The sequence below is a fragment of the Microcebus murinus genome, chromosome 3, assembly GCF_040939455.1.
Source record: "Microcebus murinus isolate Inina chromosome 3, M.murinus_Inina_mat1.0, whole genome shotgun sequence".
Lineage (NCBI taxonomy): Eukaryota > Metazoa > Chordata > Mammalia > Primates > Cheirogaleidae > Microcebus > Microcebus murinus.
This window is the reverse complement of record NC_134106.1, coordinates 35821194-35838926: the sequence shown is the minus strand read 5'-3', so window position 1 is coordinate 35838926 and position 17733 is coordinate 35821194. Positions and strand designations below refer to the sequence as shown.

At 37.5% G+C, this 17733-nt stretch overlaps 1 protein-coding gene across 1 annotated transcript in view; it reads left to right on the top strand.

Moving 5' to 3' along the window:
- LRPPRC (leucine rich pentatricopeptide repeat containing) overlaps positions 1-17733 on the top strand; it is a 111205-nt gene that overhangs the window by 5307 nt on the left and 88165 nt on the right. The window contains exons 2-3 of the mRNA XM_012756383.2: positions 12356-12552; positions 14080-14202. Of these exons, the coding sequence (XP_012611837.2) occupies positions 12356-12552; positions 14080-14202 (320 nt within the window). The remainder of the gene's footprint in view (positions 1-12355; positions 12553-14079; positions 14203-17733) is intronic.

The following is a 17733-nucleotide window of genomic DNA, read 5'->3' as shown; positions in this document are numbered from 1 at the left end:
AGGAAGAAAAGAAAACTTTCTTTTGTTTATCTGTCATTTTAGAAAAATCTTCTCAACACATTTATTAAAAGTCTGTCTGGGTCCTTTGGGTTTTGGACATCAATGAGATTCAGCATCTGACCTGCGTGTATAAGTTTATCAATCACAGAGGGCTATGACAGGCACATGTGCAACTATTATATATGTGGTGTCCATAAGAGAGGAATATCATACAGTGGTATTTCAGAAAGAGTAGCAATCACCTATGTTTTGTGGTAGGGGGACGTTTGAGTTTTAGAGGAAACATGGTAATGGGTGTTCAGAATGTTCCAAAAGTGGAGAAGAACATGATGAAACTTAGAGACCATGCTTTTATTCTGTGTGGCTGTGTGGGATGTGGAAGTTGATACTGCAAAGTCCAATTGATTCCTTGAAGCTGCCAAAATTGGCTAGAAGGTAGGCTGGTTGATGATTAGAAGCCATTGGAGGATTTTGAGGTAGATTTTGATGAAGTTTACAGACTGTAGGAGGGCTAGAGCCTGGGGATGGACAGACAGGAACAACACTGGTACTCTAGGTTAGGAGTAACAGGGCTTCAACTAGATGGTACAGAACTAAAGGAAAGATACTTCCATCTGGGGAGAAAGAGAACTTTGGTGAGGGTGTTAGCAGAATTAGGAACAGTAGATTTGGAGATTAAACAATGGTACCTTTAGTATAGATCTTTATCATTTCAAATTGTGTTTGTAGGCATATACCATGTTTCCCTGAAAATAAGACCTACCTATAAAATAAGCCCTAGCAGGATTTCTAAGCATTTTCACAATAGACGCCCTACTTTGAAAATAAGAGCTAGTGATGGATGTGGCTACACAGTGCATCTGCACAACTCATGCATTTCGTCGCGGAGTGGTAAAGAAGATGAGCAGCTCTTCTCATCTGCCCCATGAGAACTCTATTGCTCGACATGAGAGATTGGGGCCAATGGTTCTAAAGGAAATAGAGTTGCAAGAAATTCAGGATGGAATTCAGGGTTTGGAGAGTTATGATGATGTCCCAGAAGAAGACGACCTAACTATATTTGAATAAATGTAGATTGTTGTACTGTACTTAAAAAAAAAATCCCCTGAAAATAAGCCCAAGGGTGTCTTCTTGAGGAAAAATAAATATACGACGCTATCTTATTTTCAGGGAAACAGTATCATACACACATTTCATCCTGTGCAGTAATATTACAAATTAGGAAACTGAGGCTTAGAAGGGTTAAGTAATTTATTCAGGATCTCAGGTTGGGATTCAACTGCAGGTACTATGATTCCCAGTTATGAAGTGTTTAAAATATGTTGTGTTTTAGATGCTGAAGGGATTGCTTATGGACATAAAAACATTTAAAAAAAATAGTGCATGATTTATAAATTTAGGAATTACGGATTATCATAAGTAAGTAAACACATAAGATCTCAGAATGTGAAATCTAGAGGGAATCCTTAAAATCTAGTCCATCCCACCATTACTTGCCCCAATCTGGTTAACTGACTCTCCATCATTTCACTTTCTGTCATAGCTGGAAAAAAAGAGACATCCCTTTGGACTGGAGGAGTCTGAGGTGGAGGGGGACATCTGGATAGGTGGAAAGGAATAGGATTGGTATTTCAAGCCATGAGACTGTTACCAAGTGTAGTAAGATTGCTAGTGGTTTTTCTAATCTAAAATTCTGTGACTTAGCATAGATCATAAAACTGGGGGATAACTTAATTTGGCAAGGCTGTTTGGGGACCTAAGGTCTTACAAAATAGTTTAGGGAGAAAGTTCATTATGACTTAGCGTAACAAAAGATTTTTCAAAAAGTCGTTCCACAGAACTTTCTATAACAAGAGAGCTGTTATTCATTGAGCACTGCTTTATTGGGAGTCATACTTGTTTTTTTCCCATATGATCTTCACAAGGTAGGTATTTTTCTTCAGGTGAAGAAACTAATGCTTAGAAAGGCCAAGTACCTTTCCCAGAGTCACATAGCTATTTAAATAGCACAGCTTGGATTTGAACAAGCCTTTTAAAATAAGTCCTATGACTTCTGCTAATACATTTTAAAAAGAAGAAAATGCTATAGTAAATACTTAGTATTTATTAAGCTTACTTTGCCAGGTCCTTTATGTACACTTTCTCAATGTTGCCCAAACTTTGGGTATTTGTGTAGTGCCTTCAGATTTTTTGCCAAATCTGAGTACTTTCTGAACTGTAATTTATATTTAATATTTTTCCTTACTTTGGGTTTAAACTGACATTTTTACGACTTAATTTTGTCTTAAGCAAAAACATAACTACTGAAATGGAAAATCTTTGTCTAAATGTTATCTAAAATTATCTTGCCTAGCAGAGTGTGATATATTGGAATGTACTGCATTATCTCAGTTAATCTCTGTAATATATTTTTTTGTTTGCTTATTTTGAGACAGGATCTTGTTCTGTTTTCCTGTCTAGAGTTCAGTGGCATCATCATAGCTCACCGCAACCTCCAATTCCTGAGCTTAAGCAATCCTCCTGCCTCAGCCTCAGGAGTAGCTGGAACTACAGGCATGTGCCACCATGCCGGGCTAACTTTTTCTGTTTTTGTAGAGATGGGGTCTTGCTCTTGCTCAGGCTGGTTTCAAACTCCTGAGCTCAAGCAATCCTCCTGCCTTGGCCTTCCAGAGTGCTGTGAATATAGGTGTGAGCTACCACGCCTGGCCAATCTCTGAAATATCTTTATGAAGTAAAGAGTGTTATTTATCCCCCAAATTACAAGCTTAAAAAGAGTTGCAGTAGGCCGGGCGCGGTGGCTCACGCCCTGTAATCCTAGCACTCTGGGAGGCCGAGGCGGGCAGATTGCTCCAGGTCAGGAGTTCGAAACCAGCCTGAGCAAGAGCGAGACCCCGTCTCTACTATAAATAGAAAGAAATTAATTGGGCAACTAAAATATATAGAAAAAATTAGCCGGGCATGGTGGTGTATGCCTGTAGTCCCAGCTTCTCAGGAGGCTGAAGCAGAAGGATCACTTGAGCCCAGGAGGTTGAGGTTGCTGTGAGCGAGGCTGACGCCACGGCACTCACTCTAGCCTGGGCAATAAAGCGAGACTCTGTCTCAAAAAAAAAAAAAAAAAAAAAGAATTGCAGTAACATGGCCACGGTCACACATCTTGTAAGTGGCAAACCCTGAACTCAGACCAGTGTGTTGGCCTCAAGCCCATGCTCTTAAAGCTGGTGGTGTTTCCACTATACCAAGGAGCCTTCTGTTTGTGTCTCTAAGATTTCATTTATATCAGATGTTTATAAAAATAATACATAATTGTGTAGGAGGCATACTGAGGGTTAAGACAAGCTTCACTTTTATGTGAAATTTTTTTCATTACATGCAAATGAGAATCAACGAATTGTATTGGTGAGAATTGTTGCCTGGAATTTGTAGTGAAATCAGGTAGAGGCGTTGGTGGTATATGTATTTCTTTCCCATCTCCACTGCCCACTTGGGTCTAAGATTCAATGAGTCCCTCACCTGGTCTACTGTAACAGCTTCCTAAATGGTATCTCTGCTTTAATTCTAGCTGTTTCATTCAGCAGCTAGACTGATTTTTATTAAAGCAAAAGTAGCTCATGCTACAACTCCTGCTTATAAATGTTCAATATGGAGTTCTGACACAGTTCTGCACCTGTAATAATATCTGTAGCTAGAATAAAGTCTCGACTCCTTACCTTGAACATCCTCCATGATCGGGCCCAGTCCTTCCTGTCCACCTTCATCCCTATGCTGTTGCTTACTTGCTCGGCCTGCTGACTGTTCTGCCTCTGCTTGGAACACTCACATCTGCTATCTTTATCTCTGTTCTTTTTCATCATTAGTTGAAAAGCTTTAATGTCACCTTCCTTGAACATTTTATTTGAAGTAGAACCCTGCTCTTATTCTTTTATTATAGTCCCATGTTTTTTTTCTTCATAGTACTTACCACAATTGGTATTTTTTAAGTTTATCAGATTTACTCACTAGATGAGTAGAGATCCTAGAACAGTGTCTCATATATAGAAAATACTCAGTAAATATTTTTTGAATTAATAAATGAAAGAACTTCAGTTTGTTGTCACAAAAGTAAAAGACTATCTTAAGAGGGGAAATGACACGAGGAAAGATCGTTTAGTAGATGATTGATCTGGTAGTTGTGTGAAGAGAAGGTGAAGGCTGAGAAACTAGTTAGGGGTTTCTTGCAAAGCCCTTAGGTTCAACAAGGGTCTCAGGAATAAGAAGACATCTAAGGACTCAACAGATGGAATGTGAAGGGTAAGAGAGATTGAACAATAAAATAATTACCCTAAGATTTTGAGTTAGAGGGAACAATGTAGTAGTGGTATAGTTCGTAGTAATGGAGAGATTTGAAAAAAGTACCACCCACTTTTAGGAGGAGGCATTATCTTTTTGAAATTTTGAAATATTAAATTTCAAGAGGATCCAGCAGTGTATATAAGGAATTACATTAGGTCATTAGATGTGAAATGTCCAATTTTGAATCAAAAGTATAGTTTATTGTGTCTCAAACAAGAAGTACTCCAATTAATGAAACTATGTGCCTAAACTGTCAACACAGTTTTGCCATCTTCACAGTAGCTTGTTTATGCCAGCAGCAAAGAAGCCTGGAGAGCAAGTGGCAATGAAATTGCAAAAGGTGTTTTCCACAGCTTGTTGAGAATTGAATATTTTTCCTTGCAAGAAGTAGTCGAAAACCTGGAAGAAGTGGTAGGCAGTTGGTGCAAGGTCTGGTGAATATGGTGGATGACTGAGAGCTTCCAGAGGCAGCTTCTTTTTTTTTTTTTTTTTAGCATAGTATGGGGGTACAAGTGTTAAGGTTACGTATATTGCCCGTGCTCCCCCACCCCCCCAGAGGCAACTTCTGTAGTTTGAACAGTGCTGTTTGTGTGACTTGTGGTTGAGCATTTTCTTGCAAGAGGATCGGCCTGTCTCTGTTGACCAGTCTTGGCTGCTCGATCACATGCATCGTCATCATTTCATCCAATTGGTTGCAGTAGACATCTGTAATCGATTGACCAGGTTTCATGAAGCTATAGTGGATAATACCAGCACTGGACCACCAAACAATCACCATTAGCTTTTTTGATGAACATTTGGTTTTGGACTGTGTTTTGGCACTTCATCTTTATCCAGTCATTGTGCCAAATGCTTGCGATTATCAAAAATAATTCATTTTTCATTGCATGTAACAATATGGCATAGAAATGGTTCATGGTTCATCTTTATGTTGTGACAGCAAAGAAAGGCAAGCTTTGAGACAAATTCTCTGGTGACACTCTTTTAATTCACACAGAACTCCTCTATCCAGCCTCTTTACCCTGCTGATTTGTTTCAAATGGTCCAATATTGTTGGAATAGTAACGTCAAACCTTGCTGCTAATTCACGAGTAGGTTGAGATGGATTTGCTTCCATTCCACCTTTCAGCTCATTATTTATTAGTCAACGTGGTCTCAGGTCACCCATGTGGCTCATTTTCAAGATTAAAATCACCAGAATGGAACTTCTCAAACTATAGATGTACTGTGCGTTCATTAGCCACATCCTTCCCAAATACGTCTTTGATATTTTGAGCTGTCTGTGCTGCATTGGTTTCACTATGGAACTCATATTCAAAAATAACATGAATTTTCGATTTATCCATGATTTCATAAAAATTGCTGTAAAAAAATTTGAAAGATAATCACAAGGCAAACTATGTGTTTAAAAGACTGAAGATGTACCTTCACAATAAAATAAAACAAGAAGTGTCAAAGGGAAATGTCAGAGATTGTCAAATTGTTGATTGTCAAACTTAGCACTTAAGGAAGTCAGACATTTCATACTTAATAATCTAGTATATTGTGAAAAAGTATGCTTTATTCCAGATGTGTATGGCTGGTTCAACATTTGAAAATCAATCCACATGATCCACCGTATCAACAGGCTAAAAAACCCCTCAAGTGGAATAGTTAAAGTAAGGATTGGCGATTACCTACAGAATAAGCTGAGAGAGCAGCTCTATGGCAGTCTTGTATTTCATAAGCATCTGCTATTGGAGACCTGCCATTATCTATTCTCACCCTCCCTGTCTAGGTTTAATTTTTACCACTTTCTGGTGTGAACCTCCTATTGCAGCCAGATTAGTTTTCTTGATGCCCTTCCTCCACGTTGAACTCATTTCAGAATGAAACTGCCTGAGTACAAATTCTGGCACTGTCATGCTGTCATTAACTAGCTTCTACTTTGATGACTTTGGGCAAGTTGCTTCAGTTTTCACATCTTGAAAATTGGGGTTATAGTTATAATTTTCTTGTACCTAGCATGTATTAAACACTTGATAAGCATTAGCTATTAATAATACCTCATCTTATGTTTGTGTCTCCCCCTTCTTTAAACTCTGATAGCTCCAAAGTTATACTAAACGGGCTTCTAATACCAGTGCAGAAGAGAAAAACATGGAGAGGAGAGTTTTAAGAGCATGTCTGATTAGTTTGGTATGCATTTGAAGTTGAGTGAATAACACATTATTAAAAAGTTTACTTGAAAAAATACTGAGATAATCCAAAACACACATATCTTAGAACTCAATGATAAAACTTATGACCCAATTAAAAAGTGGGCAGAAAAACTGAGCCGATAGCTCACCAAAGAAGCACATGAAAACATACTCAACATCTTATGTTATTAGGGGATTGTAAATTAGAACAATGAGATACCATACCTTGAAATGACTAAAATCCTAAACACTGAAAACACCAAATGTTGGTGAGGATGTAAGACAACAGGAACCTCTCATTCATTACTGATAGGAATGCAAAATGGCATAGCTGTTTTGGAAGATCGTTTGGTATTTTCTTACAAAGCTAAATATAGGCTTGCCATTAGGTATTTACCCAAACAAGTTTAAAATTTATGTCCACACAGAAATCTACACATAAATGTTTATAGCAGCTTTGTTCATAATTGCTAAACATTGGAAACAACCAAGATGTCTTTCAGTAGGTAAATGGATAAACAAATTATATACTGAACAAATCCATATACGGAACATTATTCAGCAATAAAAAGAAATGAGCTATCATCCCATGAAAAGATATGGCAGAACCTTGGATGTATATTGCTAGGTGAAAGAAGCCAATCTGTAAAGGCTCCATACTGTATAATGTAACTATATGACAGTCTGGAAAAGGCAAAACTATAGAGACAAGTAACAAAAATCAGTTCAGAAGGAGAGGGGAAGGGATGAAGAAATAGGAAGAGCACAGTGCATTTTTATGGCAGCGAAATTATGATTTTTTTTTTTTTAAGACAAGGGTCTTACTCTGTTGCCCAGGCTGGAGTGCAGTGGGACTATCATAGCTCATTGTAACCTCGAATTCCTGGGCTCAAGTGATCTTGCCTCAGCCTCCTGAGTAACTGGGAATACAGGCACGTGCCACCCTGCCTGGCTAACTTTTTAAATTTTTTGTAGATATGGGATCTCGCTATGTTGCTCAGGCTGGTCTCAAACTCCTGGGTTCAAGCAGTCCTCCCACCTCAGCCTCCCAAAGTGCTGGGAATATAAACATGAGCCACCATGCCTGGGAGTGAAATTATTCTGTATGGTACTGTAGTGGTGGATTCATGTCATATATTTGTCAAAACTTATATATATGTGCACACAAAGAGTGAACACTAATGTAAATTATGGACTTAGTCAATAATGTGTTAATCAATATTGATTCATCTTTTTCTTTTTTTGGGACAGAGTCTCACTCTATTGCTCCGGCTAGAGTGCTGTGGCATCAGCCTAGCTCACAGCAACCTCAGACTCCTGGGCTCAAGCGATCCTTCTGCTTCAGCCTTCCGAGTAGCTGGGACTACAGGCATGTGCCACCATGCCCAGCTAATTTTTTCTATATATTTTTAGTTGGCCAATTAATTTCTTTTTTTTTTTTTGAGACAGAGTCTCACTTTGTTGCCCAGGCTACAGTGAGTGCCGTGGTGTCAACCTAGCTCACAGCAACCTCAAACTTCTGGGCTCAAGCAATCCTTCTGCCTCAGCCTCTCGAGTAGCTGGGACTACAGGCATGCACCACTATGCCTGGCTAAGTTTTTGTATATATATTTTTAGTTGGTCAATTCATTTCTTTCTATTTTTAGTAGAGACCGGGTCTTGCTCTTGCTCAGGCTGGTTTCGAACTCCTGACCTTGAGCGATCCTCCCGCCTTGGCCTCGCAGAGTGCTAGGATTTTTAAAGAATGTATCACACTAATGCAAGATGTTTGTAGGGGAAACCATGTGGAGTGGGAAGAAGGTATATGGGAACTCTCCACAATTTTTCTGTAAACCTAATAATATTCTTAAAAAACAAGGTATATTAATTAAAAAAAATAGTACAGGCTTAAAAATGAAGTCCCATGCAAGCCTGCTTATAATAATCTGGTCCTTATTTTTTTAAGATATGGATGCTCAGGTATAAAATCATTTTGTACCAAAGAGTAAAAGTAAAAACTACCATCACCACCATAATTTTTTTTTTAAACTGAGAAAAATAACTGTGCCAGATTTTACCAGAGAAAATTACGGCTAGCCTGAATATTAATGGCGCCTGACAGAGTCTCAAGAGGGATGAGAGGTTTAACTCAGAAAGTGTAAAGGATCAGGCGTTGTGGCTGATGCCTGTAACCCCAGTACTTTGGGAAGCCAAGGTGGGAGGAATTTGAGACCAGCCTGGGCAACATACTGAGACTCTCCCTGTACAGAAAAAAAGTTTAAAAATTAGCCAGATAGGGTGGCACATGCCTGTTGTTTGTAGTCCCAGCTACTCGGGAGGTTGAGGTGGGAGGATCGCTTGAACCCAGGAGTTTGAGGCTGCAGTGATCTATGATCCTGAGACTGTATTCCAGCAAGACAGTGTCTCTAGAAGAAAAGAAAGTGTAAAGGAGCCATTGTGATTCTTGGATGAAATAATTTTTTTTATGTGGTTACATCAATTTTGGTCATTAGAATTTGGAGGCCATGCACTCCAGCTTGTTCAAGCCTGATAGGTTTGTTCCTCTTAACATGGATCCACCTTAACACCTGGACTTGTTCTTTTCTTTCTATCACAACATGCTCGTTGTTCCAGGTTGTAAAGTTGTTTCCTTCAGGATGTATTAGAGTGAATTTAAAAATAAATTCTGGGCCATATGTATAATGTAGGAAACACTGGAGAATCCTTTTGAAGAGTTAAGAATTCTTTGGTTAAATATGTACTCCTTCCTCCATTCCAATTTATTTTATAGTAGATTCACGTCTCTACTTAATTAATTAAAACCAAGCACAGTTATGTGAAGGAGACTTGGCTGCATTAAAGACTTCTTTGTAGGAAAAATTAGCTTTAGAATGTTCAGCATTGATGTACTGATTTATAAACATCTGGCTTCTCCCCATATCTTGTGTTTGTCTGCTCTTAAATTTTAAAACTGTATTTTAGCAAAAGTTTTATTTTTGTGCTCCTTAACAGCTTATCAAATTTGGATTGTATAAAAATTTTTGGCTAATATATACTTCACTACAATCTTGATATTTCTATATTCAGCTTTTGTTGTTGAACAACATTATTGCACATTCACTTGAACTTGACACATTCTGGGTGATTTAAAATAATGTTACTTTGTGTTTGTCTGACACTAATAATAAGGGCATAATTTAGTAACACTCGTACAGTAACCAGATAATGGATGTGGAAGCCTTTTGAAAGAGATAAATACTATGTGTATCATCTGTGGTTTGTAGGTAATAAGCTAGTATTTAATTAATTCAGCTCATTTAACAAACTTTAGTCAGTTAACCATCTACAATATACTGATCATTGGTTTTGTAATACAAAGATAAGACATCATCTTATTTAGTTAGTATACTGATTTTTTTCCATTGTTTTCCTATCTATCAAGGTGGAATCTTTGATGGTCAGAGTGGTTGTGAATTGTCCCAGATGACAGTTGTAGAATTTCTAGTCTAGTATCAATTACTGCCTCTGTCTTTTACATACCCTTGTGGTGAAAACTCTGATATGGCTTCCTTTAATACAATGTCATATAGCATAATCATTCAGTTTGTGACTGGTTACCCAGGTTAATAATAGGATAAGAAAGCAATAGTTTTATTTTTTGTTTACTTTAATTTTTTTTGTATTTTTATCTTTTTGTTTGCTTTTGTAATTCTCTTTTTTTTTTTTGAGACTGAGTCTCACTCTGTTGCCCCTGCTAGAGTGCTGTAGCGTCAGCCTAGCTCATAGCAACCTCAAACTCTTGGGCTCAAGCAATCCTATGCCTCCACCTTCCGAGTTGCTGGGACTACAGGCATGTGCCACCATGCCCAGCTAAATTTTTTCTATATATTTTTAGTTGTTCAGCTAATTTCTTTCTATTTTTTTGGTAGAGATGGGTCTTGCTCTTGCTCAGGCTGTTCTCGAACTTCTGAGCTCAAATGATCCTCCTGCCTGGGCCTCCCAGAGTGCTGGGATTACAGGCCTGAGCCATCATGCCTGGCCTTGTTTACTTTATTTTTTTGTTTTATTTTTTGAGACAAGGTCTCGCTCTGTTGCCCACACTGGAGTACAATGGCACAGTCATACCTCACTGCAGCCTCCCACCTCCTGGATTCAAGAGATCCTCCTGCCTCAGCCTCCTGAATAGCTGGGACTACAGGCAGGGTGCTGCCATACCTGGCTAATAGTTTTATTTTTAAACTTACCATTGTCTGTGGTAAAAATAGGCACATGTCAATAAAATGTGATTATAACATCCTAAAGATATTTCCTGGATGTATTTTTATATTATACTCAGTTATTATATACTTAGTATATGATATTTATACCTATTGGTTGCTATAATTAAGATATTTGGAATAAATATGTAAATCTCTGAGAATTAGAAATCTTATTTTTCAAAAGTGATATTTGAACACTGAAATTATTTAAATTTAATTTAGATTTATGACGGTTTTCTTCACACAGAAGGATTATATTTTAAGTCTGATATTTGTAAATCAGATATAGCCTGTAGTCTTACAGCGTGGAATATCTCAAATTTCATGTTTCAGAACATTTGGCTTACATATCAGACTCTTATTAACATACTAAATTGTTAATAACATATTATATTACATATAATATAATAATATATTATTAACATTAAACATATTAAAGGTTGCTCTTTGTAAATACACACACACACACACTATTGTGACCTTACCTAATTTGTAAACATTTTTTCTTTCCTTATGACTTACCTGAAATTAATGATGTTTAACACTAGAAGTCTAGTTTTATTTTTTATTATTGCAGCAGTTTAAAATAATTAGGAAAGGATACAAATAGCATTTTGACAGATGGAAAGCAGATAAAAATTGAGAGCATTATTACTATAATATGTTTCAAATTTATTTAGATTAGAAATTATTTTGGTCTGATTGATCCTTTTTAAAAAGCTGCATAGTTTTAACTTTGACATTGGTCTTTTATTTATTTATTTATTTATTTATTTTTTTTTTGAGACAGAGTCTCGCTTTGTTGCCCAGGCTAGAGTGAGTGCCGTGGCGTCAGCCTAGCTCACAGCAACCTCAAACTCCTGGGCTCGAGTGATCCTTCTGCCTCAGCCTCCCGGGTAGCTGGGACTACAGGCATGCGCCACCATGCCCGGCTAATTTTTTATATATATATCAGTTGGCCAATTAATTTCTTTCTATTTATAGTAGAGACGGGGTCTCACTCTTGCTCAGGCTGGTTTCGAACTCCTGACCTTGAGCAATCCGCCCGCCTCGGCCTCCCAAGAGCTAGGATTACAGGCGTGAGCCACAGCGCCCGGCCAACATTGGTCTTTTAAATTGATAATAAGCTATAAGCTTCTATCCAGAAAACACTTAAAGGTATTGGTCAGAATTTTAGATATATTTTAGATCTGTCGTGTCAATTACGGAGGTAAGAAGAGCTTTGTAGCATAAGCTGCTTCATTTTCCTTCATTAACCCGGTTTTGGTTAAGGGAGATAAAACAACAAAAAAACTTAAAACATACCATAGTAGCATCTTAGTTTGAAATGATTCCATGTTGAAGGTTATCAAGACACTCTTAAATTATTCAGGAGATTTATTGTGCATATAATTTATGTATGTGTTTATATGATTCTACCTAAAGTAAAAGTCAATACTTTCTTTCCTACCAGTTCATACTTCTCAATGTTTGCTGTTGCACTGTAATTTTAGGTATTTAATATCTAGTAAAAAATTTTTATAAATTTTGCTCAAAAAGATGACCTATATAGATAGCCGTTGACTTGTTTATTTATTAGTTTATTATTAATTATGTCTTATTTTATAGAGGTCTACTAAACCCAGCCAGGCTATATGCTATAGCTGCTGAAAGAAAGAATGATATTCAAGAGGAGCTCACTTCTCTTAGAAGGACTGCCAGTCAATTTGATTGGGCTCTAATGAGACTAGATAACTCTGTCCGAAGAACTGGCCGCATTCCAAAGAGGCTTCTACAAAAAGTCTTTGATAACACATGCCGTTCAGGTATTCCAAAATTTTCTGTTCAAAAAGTTGATTTTGTAATAAGTACTTGTTTGGGGGCAAGCTCTTTACAGAATACATTTTTTGATACTTTAAATTTTGTTTGTTATTCTGTTTATCATCATGATTTTATATTATGATTGTGATCTCTTTTTCCAACTCATCTGGACAAAGTTTGGAGTAACTAAAACATTTTTAGATGTTTATTTCGAAATCGGCAAATAAAAATTGTCTTCTTGCTTTCCTTTTTTTTTTTTTTCCATTTAAGAGTGCTATTCCAGTGAATTGCTTTCCATTGTTTACAGGAAAAGGTCATTTCAGTGGTAAATTATCTTGGAAGATACTAGTTTTTCTTACTTTCCATTGTGTTGTGTTCTGTCAGACAATCTCATATGGTAGTTATTTTTCTTTCATTTTCAGTTAGCTACTAAAATCTATTTGGGTCACTTATACCCTTAACCTAATGGAAGCTGTAGGTCCTTCACAACCCCTCCCCACCCACAAGCCCACATGCAAACATATGTTATTTTGTATGCAATTTAAGAGGATTCAGCAGCTTCCTGAAAACCATTCAAGGATTTCCATCACATTAAGAAACATAGCTATAAAATCTGATGATGAGGGCTATCAAAGAAGTATTAATTATAATTATATGCATTTAAGGACTTTCATCATTTTTTGTGTGTGGATTTTTTCTTTTTTCTTTTTTTGAGACAGAGTCATATTTTTTCACCTGGGCTAGAGTGTAGTGGTGCGATCACTGCAACCTCAAACTCCTGGGCTCAAGCAGCCCTTTTGTCTCAGCCTCCTGAGTAGCTGAGAATACAGGCATGTGCTCTCTGGTTTATCTGGTCATTCAACCATCGCCATAGTCAATTTTAGAACATTTTCATCCCCAAAAGAAAGCCCTGTACCCTGATATCAGCCTCCAAATAATCCCTTCCAGCCTTAGGCAACTACTCGTGTAATTTTTTGTCCCTGTAGATTTGCCTATTCTAGATAGTTCACATAAACGCAGTCATACAATAAGTGGTTTATTTTTGTTTTGTTTTAAAGTCAGCTTTCAGGGACATGTTGATAAAGATTATGCATACGGGGAAAAGGAAGTTTATATTATTTTGTAACTGATTGTAAACCTAAATTTGATATAATGGGTGTTAATTATACTGCCTTATACTATTTTTATAAGATACCGAGAAGTTTAGACTTTGAATTACAGCAAACACTGCTTATAAATTAGATTCTTTGTATTTTTGTATTTAATAGAGTCTTTCAAATTACTTAGATTTTATAACCTAATATAGATTTCATTAATAAACAAGTCAACTTAAGAAACCAGACAAATATAAAAAATACTTGTAACTTTTAGTAACTATGCATTAGGATAGCATTTTTCTAATTTATGGATACTGTCAATATTATCTTTGGTGAGCCAGAAGAATTTTGAATATTTCTAGATTTCAGTTTAAATTTTGATGTTTATCTATATAATATGTTAAATGTTCTCCCTTAACCTTTTTTCTTTCATAGGTACCCCAGGTGGTAATCAAGCCTTGCTTTTACTACGTAGCTGTGGTTCTCTCTTGCCTGAATTAACACTTACAGAGAGAACAGAATTTGCTCATAGGATATGGGACAAACTTCAGGAATTGGGTATGATTGTTTAAATATATGTTATATATAAAAGATGTAGATATTTTTTCTCATTGTAAAAAAGTATCTCTTTACATAAATGCTTTATATAAAATGTAAATTTTTAGAAGGGCTACTTGATTCATAATTTTTTGGTAATGTGACTTATTTGGTGAGTTACAGTGACACCTAGGGGTATTAAGAGTAAAATAATTTTTCATGACAAGTATATACTTACAAATGTGGTAATTTAAAAAGAAGAACAAAATAGAAAGGCATTTGGTATCTCAAAGTTAAAAGTACACATATCATTTGGCCATGCAGTTCCACTTGTTAGAATTTTTTAGATACAGATATACTCACATATGCAAAAGAATAGTCTTTGTTGTAACTTGTTTAAAATAGTAAGAAATTGGAGCCAACTCAAATGTCTCTAACTAGGGGATTAGATAAATAAATTATGGAGTGCTCGTAAAGTAGAATACTGTGCAACTGTTAAAAAAATGCAGGAGCTCCTCATAGACTAATGGGGGTTGTTCTCCAAAATATGAATAAAAATTAAGGTGCAGAACAGTGTGTATAGTATGCTATCACACTGAAGAAAAGTGTTTATTTGCATGTGTATCCAATATTAAAATATTTCTGGAAGGATGATAAACATTAGATACAGTTTTTACTGTATATGTTTTTATACTTTACCAATTTTGAGCCAAATGATCATAGTATATATTTAAAAAGTAAAGTAATTTAAGTTCGGGTGCTGTGGCTCATGCCTGTAATCCTAGCACTCTGGGAGACCAACGTGGGAGGACTACTTGAGTTCAGGGCCAGCCTGAACAACAGTGAGATCCTGTCTATTTCTTTTTTTTTTTGAGATAGAGTCTCGCTTTGTTGCCCAGGCTAGAGTGAGTGCCATGGCGTCAGCCTAGCTCACAGCAACCTCAAACACCTGGGCTAAAGCAATCCGTCTGCCTCAGCCTCCCAAGTAGCTGGGACTACAGGCATGCACCACCATGCCCGGGTAATTTTTTCTATATATATTAGTTGGCCAATTAATTTCTTTCTATTTATAGTAGAGAAGGGGTCTCGCTCTTGCTCAGGCTGGTTTCGAACTCTTGACCTTAAGCAATCCACCCGCCTCGGCCTCCCAGAGTGCTAGGATTACAGGCGTGAGCCACTGCGCCCAGCCGAGACCCTGTCTATATTAAAAATAGAAAAATTAGCTGGGCATAGTGATGTGTACCTGTAGTCCCAGCTACTCCAGAGGTTGAGGCAAGAGGATCACTTGAGCCCAGGAGTTTGAAATTGCAATGAGGTACAATGATGCCACTGAACTCTAGCCAGGGTGACAGGGCTGTCTCACAAAAACAAACAAAAAAAGTAATTTAAAAGATCATTTGGGCCGGGCGCAGTGGCTCACACCTGTAATCCTAGCATTCTGAAAGGCTAAGGTTGGTGGATTGTTTGAGCTCAGGAGTTCGAGGCCAGCCTGAGCAAGAGCGAGACCCCTTCTCTACTAAAAAATCTAAAAGAAATTAGCTGGACAACTTAAAATATATAGAAAAAATTAGCTGGGCATGATGGTGCATGCCTATAGTCGTAGCTACTCGGGAAGCTGAGCCAGGAGGATTGCCTGAGACCAGGAGTTTGAGGTTATTTTGAGCTAGGCTGAAGCCATGGTATTGTAGCCCCGGCAACAGAGCGAGAGTCTGTCTCAAAAAAAAAAAAAAAATCATTTGATAAAATTCAGTTTCCATTCCTGATTTTTAAAAAAATCTCTCTCTTTTTTTTTTTTTTGAGACAAGAGTCTTACTCTGTTGCCTGGGCTAGAGTGCCATAGTGTCAGTCTAGCTAGCTCACAGCAACCTCAAACTCCTGGGCTCAGGTGATCCTCTTACCTCAGCCTCCTGAGTATCTGGGACTATGGGCATGCACCAGCATGCCTGACTAATTTTTTCTATATATTTTTAAGTTGGCCAATTAATTTCTTTCTATTTTTAGTAGAGATGGGGTCTCGCTCTTGCTCAGGCTGGGTTTTTTTTTTTTTTTTTTTTTGAGACAAAGTCTCACTTTGTTGCCCAGGCTAGAGTGAGTGCCGTGGCATTAGCCTGGCTCACAGCAACCTCAATCTCCGGGGCTCAGCGATCCTACTGCCTCAGCCTCCCGAGTAGCTGGGACTACAGGCATGCGCCACCATGCCCGGCTAATTTTTTGTATATATATATTTTAGTTGGTCAATTAATTTATTTCTATTTTTGGTAGAGACGGGGTCTCGCTCAGGCTGGTTTCGAACTCCTGACCTTGAGTGATCCGGCAGCCTCAGCCTCCCAAAGTGCTAGGATTACAGGCGTGAGCCACCACGCCCGGCCCTCAGGCTGGTTTTGAACTCTTGACCTTGAGTGATCCACCTGCCTTGGCCTCCCAGAGTGCCCATTCCTGATTTTTAAAAATCTTAATAAAGAATAGAAGGATACTTTTTTAACATTTTAAAAATCTAAAACTAACAACTATCAGATATAATGGAATGAAATAAGATGTGAAACAATACTAGAAATCATTATTTTTTAGGTGATGTGATTGTTTGTCTGTACAATCCCAGAAAATCAGCTTACAGTTATTAGCTGGACATAGTAAATGCTTGTAAATCTATAACTTTTCTAGTTACAAAATAAAGTGGATAAAAGAATACATTTGCCAGGCATGGCTCGTGCCTATAGTCCTAGCTATGCAGGAGGCTGAGGCAGGAGGATCGTTTAAGCCCAGGAGTTTGAGGCTATAGGGTGTTATGATGTCACTGCACTTTAGCCCTAGCAACAGAATAAGACTGTCTCAAAAATAAATAAATAAATACAAATGTGTTTTGCTCTATTGAATCTTTTGAATTTTGAACCATGTTAATATGTTTACTATTTAATGAAGTAAAATTTAAAGAAAAAAATTCAAGTTAAATTTGCCTGACCATTTTTGCAATGGTTGAGAGATTGGGCTGTCAGGCCTCACCTTGGTTCAAATCTGTGGTCACTTTCAAGTTGTGTGGCCTTGTCTGTAAAATGCGAGTGATAATAGTACTTGCTTCAAAGCTGTTGTGAAGATTAACTGAGCCTCTCTAAAGCACTCAGCATAGTGCCTGAAATATAGTATGAAAGAAACCTATCTATTAAGATATAAACAAGATTTTTGTTGTTATCATGTTTCTTTTTTGAGACAGGGTCTTGCTCTCTCATCAGGGCTAGAGTGCAGTGGTGTCTTCATAGCTCATTGCCACCTCAAATTCGTGGGCTCAAGCAATCCTCCTGCCTTAGCCTCCCGAATAACTGGGACTACAGGCATGCACCACCACACCTGGCTAATTTAATCTATTTTTAATACAGACTGGGTCTCACCCATGCTCAGGCTGATCTTGAACTCCTGACCTCAAACTATCCTTCCACCTTGGCCTCCCAAAGTTCTAGGATAAGTTAGAGTCACCATACCCAGCCAAGAAATAAACAAGTATTAATTTAACAGAGTAGGTCTCTGCTGCCTAGAATCTCATAATCTGACACCAGATAT